General features: G+C 53.8%; 1 protein-coding gene across 1 annotated transcript in view; it reads right to left on the bottom strand.

The window, feature by feature from the left end:
• ANXA11 (annexin A11) overlaps window positions 1-15,483 on the bottom strand; it is a 41,085-nt gene that overhangs the window by 4,411 nt on the left and 21,191 nt on the right. The window contains exons 2-11 of the mRNA XM_082637129.1: window positions 12,774-12,836; window positions 11,116-11,228; window positions 9,783-10,169; window positions 8,390-8,477; window positions 8,050-8,144; window positions 7,307-7,420; window positions 5,211-5,301; window positions 4,770-4,849; window positions 4,581-4,637; window positions 2,768-2,861 (exon numbers count right to left, since the gene is read on the bottom strand). Coding sequence (XP_082493255.1) covers window positions 2,768-2,861; window positions 4,581-4,637; window positions 4,770-4,849; window positions 5,211-5,301; window positions 7,307-7,420; window positions 8,050-8,144; window positions 8,390-8,477; window positions 9,783-10,169; window positions 11,116-11,228; window positions 12,774-12,828 — 1,174 coding nt within the window. The 5' untranslated portion in view covers window positions 12,829-12,836. The remainder of the gene's footprint in view (window positions 1-2,767; window positions 2,862-4,580; window positions 4,638-4,769; window positions 4,850-5,210; window positions 5,302-7,306; window positions 7,421-8,049; window positions 8,145-8,389; window positions 8,478-9,782; window positions 10,170-11,115; window positions 11,229-12,773; window positions 12,837-15,483) is intronic.

Genomic DNA, 15,483 nt, shown 5'->3' with positions numbered 1-15,483 from the left:
CCAAGAGGAGCGGCCTCAGGAGAAACCATCGCTGCCAGCACCTTCATCTTGGACTTCCAGCCTCCAGAACTATGAGAAAATAGATTTCTGTTGTTTAAGCCACACAGTCTGTGGTATTTTATTACGGCAGCCCGACCCGACTTGTACAGGACACGTGGTGAGGAGGCCTGTGCCCCTTCCCAGAGCCCACCTCTCCCACTCTGCTCCCGGCGCCCTGGACGGCCCCAGTGACCACACCTGCCCAGCTGTCAAGTTGGCTAGTTCTTTGCCCCAGGGAGAGTGCACTCCCCCCGCCCCCCAGGCCTGCTCACTGTCCCCTTACCAGCACTGCCCTCGCCACTGCTCACTCATCACACCTCAATCCCCGGTCCAGGAGCCCTGACACCGACAGTCTCTTCTCAGATCCCCACACCTTCAGTCCCAGCCCTCCTCTGTCATTCTATGTGCCAATCTTTCCCAGTCTGACGGTGAGCGAATGCCCATCCAGTGCCCCAGCTTACCCTGGGATGGGCCAAGCACCCACAGGAAGTGGGCTGTGCGTTCCAAGAGAGGCAGGTGGTGCCATGGAGACCGGGGTCCTAATATGAGCTCTGCCCCAGGATATAAACCTCCTCTTCCCCAACCAGGGTCTCAGTTTCTATCTGTGTTCTCCAAATTGCTGTCATTTGCACATCAGTATCATGATTTCTGCTACACCTGTATCCAACTTCATTACTTACTATTTTCTTCCGATCAGCTCCTCTTTTCCCCTAATGACATTTGTGAAATCGGGGGTTTGATGTGCTACAGATATATTCCATACTCATTAAAATAAGCAACGATTAAGATGAGCATATGCTCGCTCACGCTCCAGTACAGAATAGGGCAGAGGTTAAAAAGTGTGCTCTGGAGGCAGCTGAGTTCAAACCCTAGCTCTGCCACGTTACCACCTGGGTAGCTGACTTCCCCAACTGCCCTTTGCCAGCTTCCTCATCTGTAAAACAGGAGAATGCCTGCTATTTGCATGTATTAAAGACTCAGTGCATGCACAGAGCGCGTGCTGGTGATTTCACCCACCCACGTTGCTAAGTGTGGTCATCGTTCTCTGTCCTCACCTGCCCTCTCATATTTGCCGCTGACATTGCTGGTCTCCAGGATGCCCCTTTCTTTGGGTGCCCCTTCTAATTCTCCTGCAATGGCCAGGGCCCTGTCCTCAGACTGCTGGTCTCCCTCCTGTCTCCCTCTGAAGGGACCTCTTGCAGTCCCAGAGCCTCAAACTCCTTTGACCCACTCATAGTGCCCAAACTACCATCTCTAGCCCAGACCTCTCCTGGCCTCTGGCCTCGCAAACCCATTGCCTACACGGTATCTGTGGCTCAAGGCTCCTGACTTCCTTGCCTCCTAAAGCCTACTCCATGCACAGCTTCCCAGTCTTGGTCAAGGGCCCCTCCTCTCTTCCACTGACTCAGCAGGAACAAACCCTGTGTCATCCCTGACTCCTCTCTCTCTCTCTCACACTCCACGTCCAGTTCATTGGCAAACAGGGGCAGAATCTGAGCGCTTCTCGCCACCTGCCCCTGCCAGCTGGTCCCGGCCACCGTCACTTCTCCCCTGGATTTACTGCGGCAGCCTCCTAACTGGTTTCCTGCTCTGCCATTGATCCCTTCTCTCTTCTCAACACAACAGCCAGGACACTCACAGAACCTAAGTCAAATCACGTCTCTCCTTCACTCAAAGCCCTCCAATGGCCCCGTTTTATTCAGGGTAAACACCTAAGTCCACGCAGTTGTCATCAGGGCTTCCTACCGTCTCTGACCTCACCTCCTCCTATGCTCACTCACTCCATCTACCCCACCTCACCAGCCCCCTTCACTGTTTCTCGGTTGTGCTGGGAACACCATGCTCAGGGCCTTTGCACCTGCAACTCCTTCATTTTTTTTTTTTTTTTTTTTTTTTGCTGTATGCAGGCCTCTCACTGTTGTGACCTCTTCCGTTGCAGAGCACAGGCTCCGGACACGCAGGCTAAGCGGCCATGGCTCACGGGCCCAGCCGCTCCGCGGCATGTGGGATCTTCCCGGACCGGGGCACGAACCTGTATCCCCTGCATCGGCAGGCGGACTCTCAACCACTGCGCCACCAGGGAAGCCCCCTTCATGTTTTTAACTCAAATGTCATTACCCCAGTGAGGAATGCCCCCAGCACCCTCTGACACCTTTATCACTTCCTATCCCAGTTTCCAACTTTATAATTCTTCTCTAAAGACTTACCAACTGGTACAGATTGTATTTGATTTTTGTTTACTGCCGGGCTCCCCAAACAAGGTGAACCCCCTGAGAACAGAGATTCTGCAGTGCCGTTCCCTACACCTATTCCATGACCTGGCACGTGGCAGGAGCTCAGTTTATATTTGTTGAAGGAATGAGTAAATAAGTGTTACTTAGTATTATTAATTGTGATGTCTATTTTTTATGCCACACTTTGGAAACCACTGGGTCAGGTGCTCTTGAAGGCTCTCTCAACTCTACTATTCCACATTCTAGCAGGTAAAGGTACCAGCCAACAGGAGGCTCCCATTTCTCTAACCTCCTCCCTTGCTTTCCTCCAGAACTGGATGCTTGCAGACTCAGGAAACCCGCTGATAACATCTTTTAAATCTCCACCAGGGGTCTCTTTCAAGGAAGTGAAAGGCCCATGCAGAGCGGAACTGCTAAGTGTTCCTGCAAGCTGTTTCCTGCCATACCTCATCTGACCTCATTACCTGGCTGCAGGGAGGCCGGGACTGCCTTACCTGCCACCAGGTGGGCCCGGCTCCGGGAGCACAGAACTGCATTGAACTTGGACTCATCTGTTCCGAGGCGATTCTCTCCAGCTGCATAGAGTTCCTGGATAGAAGAGGGACAGATAGACATGCAATGCAGACCTCACCCCAGACTCTAGGCCCAGGTCACCGAGGAGAGCTGGGCAGAGTCTCTGGGCCCTACAAGCCCAGAGGAGAGGGAAAGGGGGGCAGGGCCCCAGCTGAGCTCCATTCATTGTGCTGAAGTAGACACCATCCATACAACCTCTCACTAAGCCAGGAGAGCCAAGGCCGCTGGGGCCCAGGACAGGCAAGGAACAGCTTTAACCCAACCCAGGGAGCAGCAGCACAGAGGAAAACATGGGCGTGAGTCCTAGCTCTTCTACCCACTTGCCACGGGACTCTAGGCAGGCCACTGGCCCTCTCTGAACTTCAGTTTCCTCATCTCTAAAACGCGAAGTTTGGATTAGATTCGGGGTCACAAACATGAAAGCCCAAAGGGGCCAGCTGAGTAACTTAAATGCAGGAATCAGGCCAGCTGTAAGGCCAGAGTGGTGGGGACCATGGGGACCATGCAGAGAGGCAGTTACTTCTCAGCCGAGTACATGACAGGAACAAGGCTCACAGCTGCCTGATCCATTTTTTAGGAGGAACCAGAAACCCAGAAATCTACGTGAAATTTCTCAATCTTTAAAAGCAGTTTCCCTATCTATAAGCAGGAACACATGAGACAATAATTATAACAACAACTGATAGATCGCAGTTATGGATGTGGGATTTTATGTGATAGGTGCTTGCCTGCCGTTTCACTGCATACACTGTTCTGTTTGCAAATGGGGAGAATTTGCACTTTCCTGTTAAGTTTTTGAAGGTTTGAGCCCAATCTATTTGCCAATCTGCAACCCTTGTACCAGATGGCTCAAAAGTGCCTTCCAGGCCTCAGATAGCAGCTCTTGGACCTAAAGGCACTGATAATTGAGGGCAGAAGGTGGCCATCAGGGGCTCAGAGACCCCACAGGTCGAGGTGAAGCCGAGCAGGTCCAGAACTAGGAAGACAGAGCAGTAGGCATGACACCCTGCAACCAAGGCAACTTCTGCCTCAGCTGGGAAAAGGCCTGAACAGGAAACAGAAACAGGAAGATCCCCACTGGGGCAAGAGCTGGAGCCCAGGACTTTGGGGATATCCAGCCCTGAGTCCAGTTATAGGAATGGGTGTCCCAAGCCAGGGAGACGTTAAGTGAGCGGTCTGGGACCAGGGCAGAGGCAGGCACCGTCTGGGCACAGAGAGTGAGCCCTTGCCCAGATTCTGCCTCCAGGTTTCTCTGGACACAATGCTCAACCTCTCTGAGCCTCAGTGTCCTTACCTGGAAAGCAAATGGGCCAGACCAGAAGAGTGGTTCTCTTCCAGCCCTTACAAGAGGGCACTACAGAAGTCCTCTGACATATGACAGAGACAAGGAGCCTACTGGCAGCTCCTGGTGAATGCAGTGCCCTGGGGGGCAGGAGCAGTGAGGTGGGGAGAGGCACGGCCAGCTCCATCCCATCAGGAAGCCAGGGCTCTCTCCAGCCAGAACTGCTATGGTCTGAATTCATTAGTGGGAAACCCAAACTCCTCTGGAGAGGCACTCGGACTCCTGAACCAAGAGAGGAAACAGCCAGAGACTGTTCCCCTGCGAAACTCACAGCATCTGGAATCCACTCCTTATCTGTTGCTCTTTCAATCCCAGAACCCCTCCCTTGTGACACAAGAAAGTGGAAGACACTCCCTTGCTCAGGAAGCCAGATGAGCGGCCGCCACACTCACCTGCACATCTCTCTGGACGAGCGTCATGTCCACGTTTGTGCTTTCATCCCGGTTTCCCTGAAAGGAAGCAGGCTGTGAGGTCAAGGTCACTCCTTGGAGTCGCACCCCTCCCTCCCTGTTCTTCCTCCCCATGGCCCAGAGATCCACCTCTCCCTGCTGTGGGCCCGATCTCTGCCCTGGGAAAGGTACCTGAGAGAGAGAGATGAGGAGCCGCTGGAAGTGCCCTGACGTGTCGTTCCGAATGGCCTCCTCCAGGGTCTTTTTGAATTCTAAAAGGGAGACACAGGAAAGGGCCACCCTGTAGCCCAGTGGACCAAGCTGCGCACTGTACACAGTTAACAGTGGGCACTGGCATGAGGAGACAGGTGGCCCACGCAGCCCCCAGGAACAAACACCAGGCTGACCTGGCCCCAACCTCGCCCAGGAGGTTTTCCCTAGCCCTCCCTTACCTCAGTCACCTGCTCCTGTGTAAACAGCAGGCAGGGCTGGGTTTGGGAGGGAATCCCAGTGTGTTGGGGGTGGCGGGAGATAAGGAGGCCAGGAAGGAAGAGAGGCCCTGGGAGAGGGTGTGGCCAAGGCCCTAAAAGCACAGGGATCTGCAAGGGGCAGAGGGCCCAGGGCCAGCCTAACCTGTCTTGTAGACTCTGTTCAATTCCCGGATGTGCTCATTGCTGCGGGAGGCCAGGATCTCGATCAGGCAGGCTTCATCAGTGCCTGCCCCCTGGGAGGCAGAGAGCACAACAAAGCACAGGCTTGTTACAGCCTCCTCCCTGGCACTCAGGATCCTCCAGGACACAAACCCCAGAGACAGAGGCCACAGACACAGACCCGCCCATCGTGCTGCTGCTGCTGCCCGGGCCTGAAGCAGCCAGCCTCCCCTCTGCAGTCCCAGCAAAGTACCAGTAATGACAGCAACATGGTGATAAGTAGAGATCATGGGAAGGAACATCCCCATTCCACCCGCCAGGACACTGAGAATTAGAGAAGTGTAGTAACCTGTCCAAGGCCACACAGTAAATGGTGGGGTTGAGAGGTGGACCTGGATCTGTTTTATTCCAAGTTCAGCCCATAAATGAGATGAGAAGCAACTGAGAAAATGGGTTTAAAGCGAGAGCATGACATGTGGGAAAACGCTGAGTCCTAGAGTGGACCATGGAGCATCTGGAGACACCTAGGAGAAGGCAACAACATAGAGGGTGGAAGAGATGACCAAGCCAGGGACAGTGAGGAGGGAGAGGACAGGGTCAGTAGCCTGGTTTCTATGTCAGGTTGAATCTTGGTTCTGCTGGTCACTAGCTGTGTGACCTTGGGCATGTCACTTCACCTCTCTGTGCCTCAGGTTCCTTGACCATAAAATGGAAGTGATACTGCAGGCAGACAGAGTAGGGTGTCCCCAGAGCAAGAGAACCAGGAATGGCTTTCTTGACATAAGAGAAACCATTTTTAGCCTAAGCTACCTTGTGATCTAAGCCTGGCCACAGTACTTGCCCTTAAAGGAACAAAAGAACAATAGGAAAGATAACAAATCCGATGTAAAGACTCCCAGCTCTGTTTCAATGGTAAAGACTAGCCTGAAGCACTTTCTTGAGCTGTTGGCAGAATTTAAACCCCCTTGGGCACTCAACCACCTAATCAACTGGAACCTAAGGGATGAAGAGGTTGACCCTTTTCAAGTTTGGACTCTGTGCACCACCCCAAGCCCCTTCATGAATATGCATGTGCCTTTAGCTTAAAACTTCCCCAATTTTGTAGTTCCGGGAGATACAGCTTTGGGAAAGATCCCCAATGTTCTTACTTGCTGCAAGTAATAAATCTTTCCTTGTCTCACTCTTTGGCTTGGCTGGGTCTCTTGACACCCACAAAAAGGCGAACCCAGTTTCAGGTAACATCTTCGTGGGGGCAAGAAAAGTCACTGTGCCTATCAGGCCCCTGAGGAATGTTAGATTCCTTCTGCGGCACCTGCTCAGTTCACAAGGACTCCCCTGTCTGTGGGTGCGGCCCCTCCCCATCCACAGGACACCTGCTGGGGGTCTTGGGAGCCACAAGACTGTATAAAACATGCAGGACACTCTTCTTGGTCATAACTGATTTAACTAGGGGGATATTAAACCCAAACGAAGCCCATCAGAACCTGCCCCTATTTGGAATTTGAACCAAGGGACAGCTGGCCTCTTCTGTAGCTGGATCTCTGACAGGTACATGGAGAGGGGTCGGCAGGGATGCTGTGCCAAGGAAGGAGAGGCACAGAAGCAGATGGAAGAATGAAGCAGACACTGAAGAAGCAGCAGAGACGAGGGAGAAAGTCTGCCCGGCCCGGCCCTGGCCCTCTCCAAGCCAGGCTGCTGTTCTGCTTAAGCTCCTCAAGTGTGTTTCTGTTATCTGCTAACAACAGTCCTAATGAATGAGGATACAATCCACACCTCCCACTCTTATCACTGCATCACTAGCTCCCTCTGCAACCCCAGCTCCCCAGCTCCCACTGTGTTTTTAAGGTGGAGAGACTTAGATGCTCCCTGATGACGAAGCCTCATTTGCCTCTTGAGGGAGCCACCAGAAGTTCCCCTTGTACAGCATTTGGACTCCAACCGGGAGGGTCCAGGAGCCGTGCTGACAACAGTAGCTAATAAACGAGCGAAGACACACCACGTGATCCAGGCCTTTCCCGGGGCTGTATGTCCACACAGGTGTACATACACACACACACACACACACACACACGTACACACCTTGATGGCTTCCTTTATCTCATAAGCATCAAAGAGGACCGGGGTCTTCATCAGGGCCAAGATTGTCTTCTCAAAGTTTCCTGACAGTTCAGATTTCAGATCTTTGATCAAATCCTGATTGGACATTCAGACAAACAAACAAAACCTATTTTGAGAATCCACAGGAGGTGACCAGTAGGGACAATATCCCAGATGCAGGGACCAGCAGCATCTGCAGAAGAGCCAAACCTCAGGCCCCAGCCAGACCTGCAGAATCAGAGCTTGCATTCAGACCAGATTCCCAGGGGACTCATGGCCATTAAAGTAGGAGAGGCACCTGGCCAGAACACTAGCCTATATGTACCCAGTGGTTACCTTTCTAAAGATCTGAAAGCCCCCAAAATCAAAATACGGCCACCGTGCATTTGTTCAGTACTTAAAGCCTCTTCCTTCAAAGGGAAATAACTTGCCCATGGTCTTGGTGAGTCGTGGCACAGCCAGGCTGGAACCCAGATTCCTGGGTGCCTCTCATCAAACCTCAGAGTACCCTGTGGACTCTGGAATTTCTCCTTCAGAGCATCCTTTGCTGCTAGAAGATGCCATCAGCTGAGAGACAACAGGAAATGCCCTAATGTGCCTTATGGTTTGTCCAGGAGATCTAGACCCACTAGGCCCCAAGGAAAAGCAGGAGTAGGGCTGTGCTAGAAGATACGCCTTAATTCAGGAGGGACGCCCCCCCCCCACACCATCTCACCAACACTCACCTTCCCATAAGCTGTCTTGAAGGACAGGAGGATCTGCTGCCGCTGCTTGTTGGAGCGACTCCCCAGGCAGTCAGTGATGGCCTGTTCATCAGTCCCTGGAGGAAGGAGGTGGGAGTGGGCAGGGCTGGGAATCGTGGGGATGCTCTGCGGCTACAGACTTTCCTGGCCTGGGTCTTCCAATTCTCCTGGGCATCCCAACTGCACTCCCGTATCTACCTTCTCTTCCTCCACCACTGGGGCCAGGCTGCCTCCACCCAGCGACCCCAGCCCACAGAGCTACTGTGTAACTGCCTAGGGAGTCGGGGGGTGATTAGGACTCGCGCCACCTCGGGTCTCTCACCAAAGCCCTTCATGGCCTTCCGCAGGACCTCGGCGTCTCGCAGGGGGTCAAACCCAGGAGCATCTGTGATGGTGCCTCGGTTTCCAAACTGCTCAGACAGACAGACAGTAAGAATGCTATATCCCCCAGATGTGAGACTGCCTGCCCCAGACTCTGGAAATGACCTTTCCTCTAAAACTTGGGGTACCTGAAGGAGCCTGCAATCAACAGCACAGGGGACTCGACATTGAGTTGGCCTAACATGACCCATTACCTGTCCTGGCACTGAAACGTCTGCCTGGCTCCCGTGGCTAGGAGCCCACCTAGAGCTGAGTCCTGATGCTGAAAATCTACCCTATGCCCGGGTCCTACAGGCCTGGGCCCGGGCTCCTGATGAAGGGGAGGCCTCGGGAACAGGGGTGCAGCCTCTCCTCAAGGCCTCAGCACCACAGCACACATCAGGGCTTCCCTAACGGGCCTGCTTAGTCCACCTTTGTGAACACTAGAAACAGGTGTTCCCTCTGGGATGCAGGTGTCCAGCCTTCACGATGGTACATGCAGCCCAGCTACCTGTTGGACTAGCTCTCGTTTCCCGGCACTGTTTTCTGGACTCTACGACCCGCTTGCCTGCTGGACTCCTTCCTGACATGACAGCTACACTCCAAGCAAACTTGATTTTTCCTGCCGAAACTCTCCCTTGGTGGATTATCTAGTACAAACTGGTTTTAACAGAGTTAAGGAGATAAGCTGAGAGAAAAGATAAGGGGGAAGGCAGAGAGGGAGATGCAGAGCAGGGCAGGGGTAGGGGGATGTGTGGGTGTGAGGGAGGGAGGGGAATGGACCCTCTGACTAAAAATAGTAGTCAACCACATACCACTAGCCCTGTGCTTGGCTGGTTTGGCTGTGTAACCATGACAATGAATTCTAGGCTCTGCAAACATGAACTGCTCTCCAAAACGAGCCAAGAGCAGCCCTGAAAGAACTGCCAACAATCTTCCCTACCCAAAGGAGCTGGTTTTAAGAATCCTCTGAAGCTAGTCTGGGAGGGCACATCCGGGGGATTGAAAACTAAGAGCCATTGGGCAAAGGCTTTGAGACCAGTTCTTACAAAACCCAGGCAGTAAATAACACCAGACGAATGAAGAGTACCCGGAGGCATTCAGACCCAACTCCCACAGGGACCATCTAACAAGCTGGGACAAAGAGGGTAGCTCCCTAGGTCCTCAGGCATACAAACAGGGGATGGGGTGTCTGTGAGAAAGTGACACTGAAAACTACAAGTTAGAGCTGGAGGACCTAGTCCTCCCCCGTCCCCTGCACGGTCGCCAGCCCTGCTGGCCGAGCACACTGGGCCACATGTCTCGGGCCCTTGGAGCCAGGCCTGGACAGAGAGTAGCACAAAGTTAGCACTCACCTGGGCTGGGGGCACAGCAGGGGTGACGGTCCCAGACCCAGAGTACCCTGGGTAGCTTGGCACCGGCTGCTGTCCTGGAGGTGGCATTGGCGACTGTCCAGGGTAGGTCATGGGCGGCTGTCCAGGGTAGGCCCCCGAGGGCTGCTGCCCAGGGGGCGGCATGGGCTGGCCTGACACAGGGGCCCCTGGGTATGGCGGATACGAGGGCATCCCAGAGGGTGGGTTTCCTCCAGGGGGCGGGTACATTCCATATGGAGGAACAGGCTGCTGGGCGGAAGGGGAATGCCCAAAACCCCCCGGGGGAATGGGAGGGTAACCGCCCCCAGGGGCCCCCGGGTACAGGTTTGGCACGTTGGCTCCTCCGAACGTCCCGGACATGTTGGCAGCCTGAAAGTCCACGAAGCTAGAGCCTTAGACTAACAGCCCCTGAGGGGGCACAGCCATACTCCATCCATCTGCCCTTCCCCACCCTGAGCCCTGCAGCAGGCACCCAGGAGCCACACTCAGCTCAAGCCAAGTCCGAGCACCACCGGCTTCTCAGCAAGGCCCACCTTGCCCACCCACCTTGTCCCACACGCCCTCTACCTGCACTGCTGACCCCCTTTACCTGCCCTGTGCCCAAAGAACCCACACTCACTCTAACACCACACCGTTTCCTTATGCTACTGTCTGTCTCTTCCCAGTGGATGGTAAGTACTCCCAAGCTGGGATTTTTCTATCTCCAGTGCCTAGAATGGGCCTGGCACAAATTAGACTGTGGAGTGGTTACACCATTTACACTGAGCATACATTTGTTTTTAGTTGATAAAATATGCTATTTTACAAGCAAATCAACAAGTAGCATGTGTGTCCGTGCTACCGGGCACCTGCTGCCAGGCCCAACCAGGAGAGTCATCCACGTGTACCAACAGCCCCCACATGCGTGTGGCCACCTGCACATGGCACATGCATGTACACACAGGTGCACACCCTCACCCCTCTATCCCTACGCTGAGCACACACAGAAGATGCTCGATGCATACTCCACGAAGGCCCTACCCCTACCCAATCCCCCAGAGCTGAAAGGGACCTGGAAGACCATGTGGCCCAATGCATTCCCCCACCGCTCATTTTATAGACGGGAAAATCAAGATGCAGAGAGGGACAGTGAGCCGGTGAGAGCCCTGATGGAAACCGTCATGTCCTAAGATATAGCTCAACACCCTCGGCACCCACAGATACACACGCACGCGCACACACGCTCCCCTCTGACGCCACAGAAGCCAGCAGCCTTTCTCCCTCTGGCCACGCCGGTGTGGCCCCCAGGGCAGCCCAGCAGGAGGGCTGGACTCACCATTCCCGAGAGGTAGTCCTGATTGAACTGCCCTGCGTAGCTGGCCACGTTATCCAGCCCGATGGGGGGCATGTTGGGTGGTGGGTAGCCAGCACCTCCCCAGGCACCGCCACCTGAAAGCAACACCAAGCCTGTCGGCGCAGCTCCCCAGCAGGACAAGGCAGAGACATCAAGCTCCCAGGTGGTCGGAGGAGAAGCCAAGCAGAGCCGCGGACAGTCCTATATAGACCACACGGCAAACACTCGGGCAACAAAGTCTAGCCAGGTCCTGCTGCCAGAGGAAGGGAGGTGGGAACCTTCAATTCGGTGTTCAGCAAACACTCCCAAGACCCTCTGTGGGTATTAAGGTAGGAGGGCCAAGGGCAGACCTGCCCTCCTGGGCTCACCCCCATGGAGTGGGAGTACAGACATAAAGACAGGTCAGTCGGGGACACTGTGCCAAGCCCAGGGCAGCGGCAAGCTCAGGGATCACTGAGAGTCCACAGTGATGGAGAACCATGGCGGGGGTGGGTGGGCGTCGGGGTGGGGTGTCCTGCCGATCTGGCTGTGTGCTGTCATCACAAGTCTGTAAGGGGCAGGGAGAGGCAGGATGACAGGACGGAGGGAGACAGGGTTCGGTTATGGAAAACAGACACCTGTCCTTGTCAGGGGGACAACAGGGGAACAGCAGTAAAGACCCCCAGCTCTGAAACCATCAGGACCGGGGTATGTGCCCTGAGGCAAGGCACTCAACTACCCTGGCTCAGTTTCCTCAGGTGAAGTGGGGACAATTAGTGTTTGCCTCAAATTGAAGTGAGGAGGATTAAGAGAGTTAATGCCGGGCAGGGCTTAGCTGGGAGCCCGGTGAGCATTCATATGTTACAGCTGTCACCATGACAAGCAGCACAGCAGCTAGGCAGCTAGCATCATCCTGCGGGCTGTTGGCCTGTTAGATGCAGCCCTGTCCATGACAGCGAAAAGGCCCTGAGGGCCTCGTGTTTGGCTTTCCAGCCCCAGGGCTCCGGGATACTCAGGATGGAGCTCTCCCGGAATCGCCTGCCTGCTCCCTCTCTTGCTGCTCAGGTGATGACAGAGGTGGCAGTGGTAGGACACGGGTGCCTGACCAGCTGGCGCAGCCTCCCTGCTATCGGGCCACAGGAGCAGCTGCAGCAGTAACATCTGACCCTTAGCGACTGCCTCCACTTCCTCCCACTGCAGGGGCCCTGCTGCTGGGAAACCACACACCTTGAGCACAGGGCAAGAGAAGTGACAAGGGGCAATCGTCACCTAGCAGTGCTCCAGAGGACACTGTGCCAGAGGTTTTACCTGGCTATCGTGTTCGTGTCTGGGCCAGCCCAGTGATGGAGATGCTTGAAGCCACGTGCAAAGGAGAAAATCGAGTCTCAGAGAACGGTACACATTTGTCTGCTGCTATCAGCTAATAAGGCAAGAGATCGGGGCCTGGCCTGGTCCTGGCTTTCCAGAAGTGGCTTCAAACCCTGACCTTGCCTGGCCCCAAGGTCCAAGCTCTTCTCCAGCCCCTCCCCCGCCTGGCTGCACTGTGAGGGTCCGAAGGGAGCAAGGAAATATCTGGAAAACACCATCGTTCCTCCCCTCTCCACTCCTGGGCCCTGAGCAGAGAGGGCGTTCCCTCCCTCGCCTGCCCCCTACCCTCTTACCTGGTGCAGCTGGCGGGTAGCCGCCTGCGGGCGGGGGGTAGCCTGGGTAGCTCATGGTTAGATCTGAAAGGAAAGAGGAAAGTGTGTTCAGGCTCTGCCGGGGGCCCTCACCAGTCTTACCGGAGAACAGTGTCAGCTGCGAGCTGGCCCTTGCAGGAGGAGCTGCATCAGGCCTGACCCATGGCGGGCAGCCCAGCTCACCCTGCACCTGCTGGGTCCCCGCCAGCAACAGCAACCGGGGGCATTATAGGATTCACCACCCATGAACCAGTGAGTTTCCCTGAAAACCCCTTTCACCCAAGCTCCATTCCCACTTCTGCTGACAAGGGATGCTGCACGTGTGAAGCTCTTCTCCCACCTCATTCTCAGGGGGGTCCAGGTCTATTTGCCTGTATCTTCTTTATCACCGTCCATCCAGCAACAGGGAAAGCCAGAGCCCCTATCTCCCTGTGCCCAACCTACAGACCCCAAGCTATACACAGCGGCCTCCAAATTGGCTCTGCCCCAGACTACGGTTTTTGTTCTCCAACCTCTGGTTCACCAGGCAAGGGAACCAGGTATGGTATCATCATTCCTAGAAACAAGAAGAGACCTCAGGAGGGCTCATCTGATCCAGGATCCGGAATCAGGGCAAGTGAGGGAGCACAATCCTGTCCCTACAGATGGGGCAGATGGAGCTCAGAAAGGGTAAGTGACTTGCAGATCACTAGTAAGGGAAGGAGAAAGGCCAGAACCTAGAGCTCTTGCCTATTGGTGATGGTGGGAATCTGTTCTCACAAAGTCCCTCTCTGCCGTGTCTCATGTTAGCTGAACTGCCCAGGAGGGACACAGATCTGCCGTAACACCACACACTGTCAGGCAACCTGCCTACTCTTGCTAATCAGTGGCTGCTGCCGGTTTGAGAGGCACCCAACAACCAGTGAGAGTGAGGAAACCTATAGGCCCCCTTAACAATCACACCTGCTGACCCTAGGTTAGCTGCTCCTCCTCCCACACTGGGTCCCAAGCTAGCTCTCAAACTGCAGTGTGCATCAGAACCACCTGGAGGGCTTGTTAAACACATTGCTGGGCTCCACCCACAGGGTTTGAGTCAGGAGAACCAGAATTTGCATTTCTAACTAGTTCCCAGGTGATTCTAATGGTCCAAGGACCCCCGCCCCCCCACCAACACACACTTTGAGAAACACCGCTCTAGACACTGTTATCCACCTACAAGGTTCTGGCTGCCTTTCACAGCTACACCGGCAAACCAGGAGTGCTGTTTCCAAGGGAGCTGAAGGGCTTCCTCAAGGTGCCACTGGTCCCCATGGCGGGGGGGGGGGGGTCTGGGTTCTCAGCTCTGTGGGCATGGTAATTTGTTTGGGTCAGTGGGTCCCACTGGTGACTGCAATGGGAGGCCAGATGATGGCCTAGTGACCTTGGAGCGAGCTAGAATTGGCGACCTGTGGTGTGGGCCAAAGGCCCTTTCCCAAACACGCTGTCATGTGGTGACTGAGGTCCCTAGTGGTGCTTTCAGTCTGACCCATCTGCCAGAACCCTCAGACTTCACTGGTGAGGAGACACCCTGGGGAGGCGAATGATGGATGGGCCAGGAACTTTCTGACGGAAGAAAGAGAAACCGGCCCTCAGAAAAACAGGGGGAGCTGCAGTTGTGTTCCTGACACCTTTGTCTCTGGAGACCACCTCCCAGGGGAGTGAGCCCAAAGGCCCATCCACAGTTGGATGGAAGAACAAAACAAAAAAGCTGGATACTACCCTGTTCCATATGCCAAAATAAAACTTCAGCCAGACCAAAGTTTAAGCATAAGAAGTAGCCCTTATCCCCAAAGATAAAATTAAATTTCTGCATAAGAAACAAGTAACAAAAACAACATAAAGACAAGGGAAGTGACAAATTTAGGAAAAATGTTTTATGATAAGAAAAAGACCAATAACCTTTATAGAAACTCAAATGATGCAAACAATTACAGAAAAGGAACTACAGATATTCACCCTCACTAATATGCTGACTTGCCAGTTAAAAATAGAGATGTAGAAATTAAACATGACACAGGCTTTGACTCAGAAGCTCTACTTCTGGAAGTCTGTTTCCCAGACACACTAAACTGCGGCATCTGCCACAACAGCAAGAAGGAACCCCCAAATATGCACCAGCAAGAGGCTGGTTAAGTAAATCAAACAGATCCACACAAGGGATACTCCGTAGCTTTTTTAGAAATAGCCAGCTCTATAAGTGGTGATTTGAAATGATCACCATTATTAATCAAGGTGTAGTTCTGTGTGTATGCTAAGCTAACTTCATTTTAAAAAAAGAAAATGTACAAATTTAGTGATGTACACACACACACACACACACACACACACACACACACACACACACACACACACACACTGGAATGTTAAACAAGAAACTGGGTAACACTGGTTGCCTCTGGAGGGGAAAACTGGAATAGAAATAAAGCTCACTTTATATTTGCATTTCTTGCCACATGCATGTATGCCAATTAAAAAAAAAACTTTAAAAAAGGCCCAATTCAGGTGGGGATTTCTGAGCTCACTTGAGGCCGTGCTGTTCTTCCAAGATTTGAATAACTCACACAGGGTCCATTCAGTGCAAGGCAGCCCAGCTCTGAGCCTGGGGTTGGCATTATTATATAAATATACCATGGGACTCGGACCTGAAGGGACTGCTAAGGTTCTCGGCCTGGGG

This window comes from Mesoplodon mirus, assembly GCF_964341445.2.
Source record: "Mesoplodon mirus genome assembly, chromosome: 2".
Classification (NCBI taxonomy): domain Eukaryota; kingdom Metazoa; phylum Chordata; class Mammalia; order Artiodactyla; family Ziphiidae; genus Mesoplodon; species Mesoplodon mirus.
Note: the sequence above shows the minus strand (reverse complement) of the source record. Positions and strands in the feature narration are given on the sequence as shown.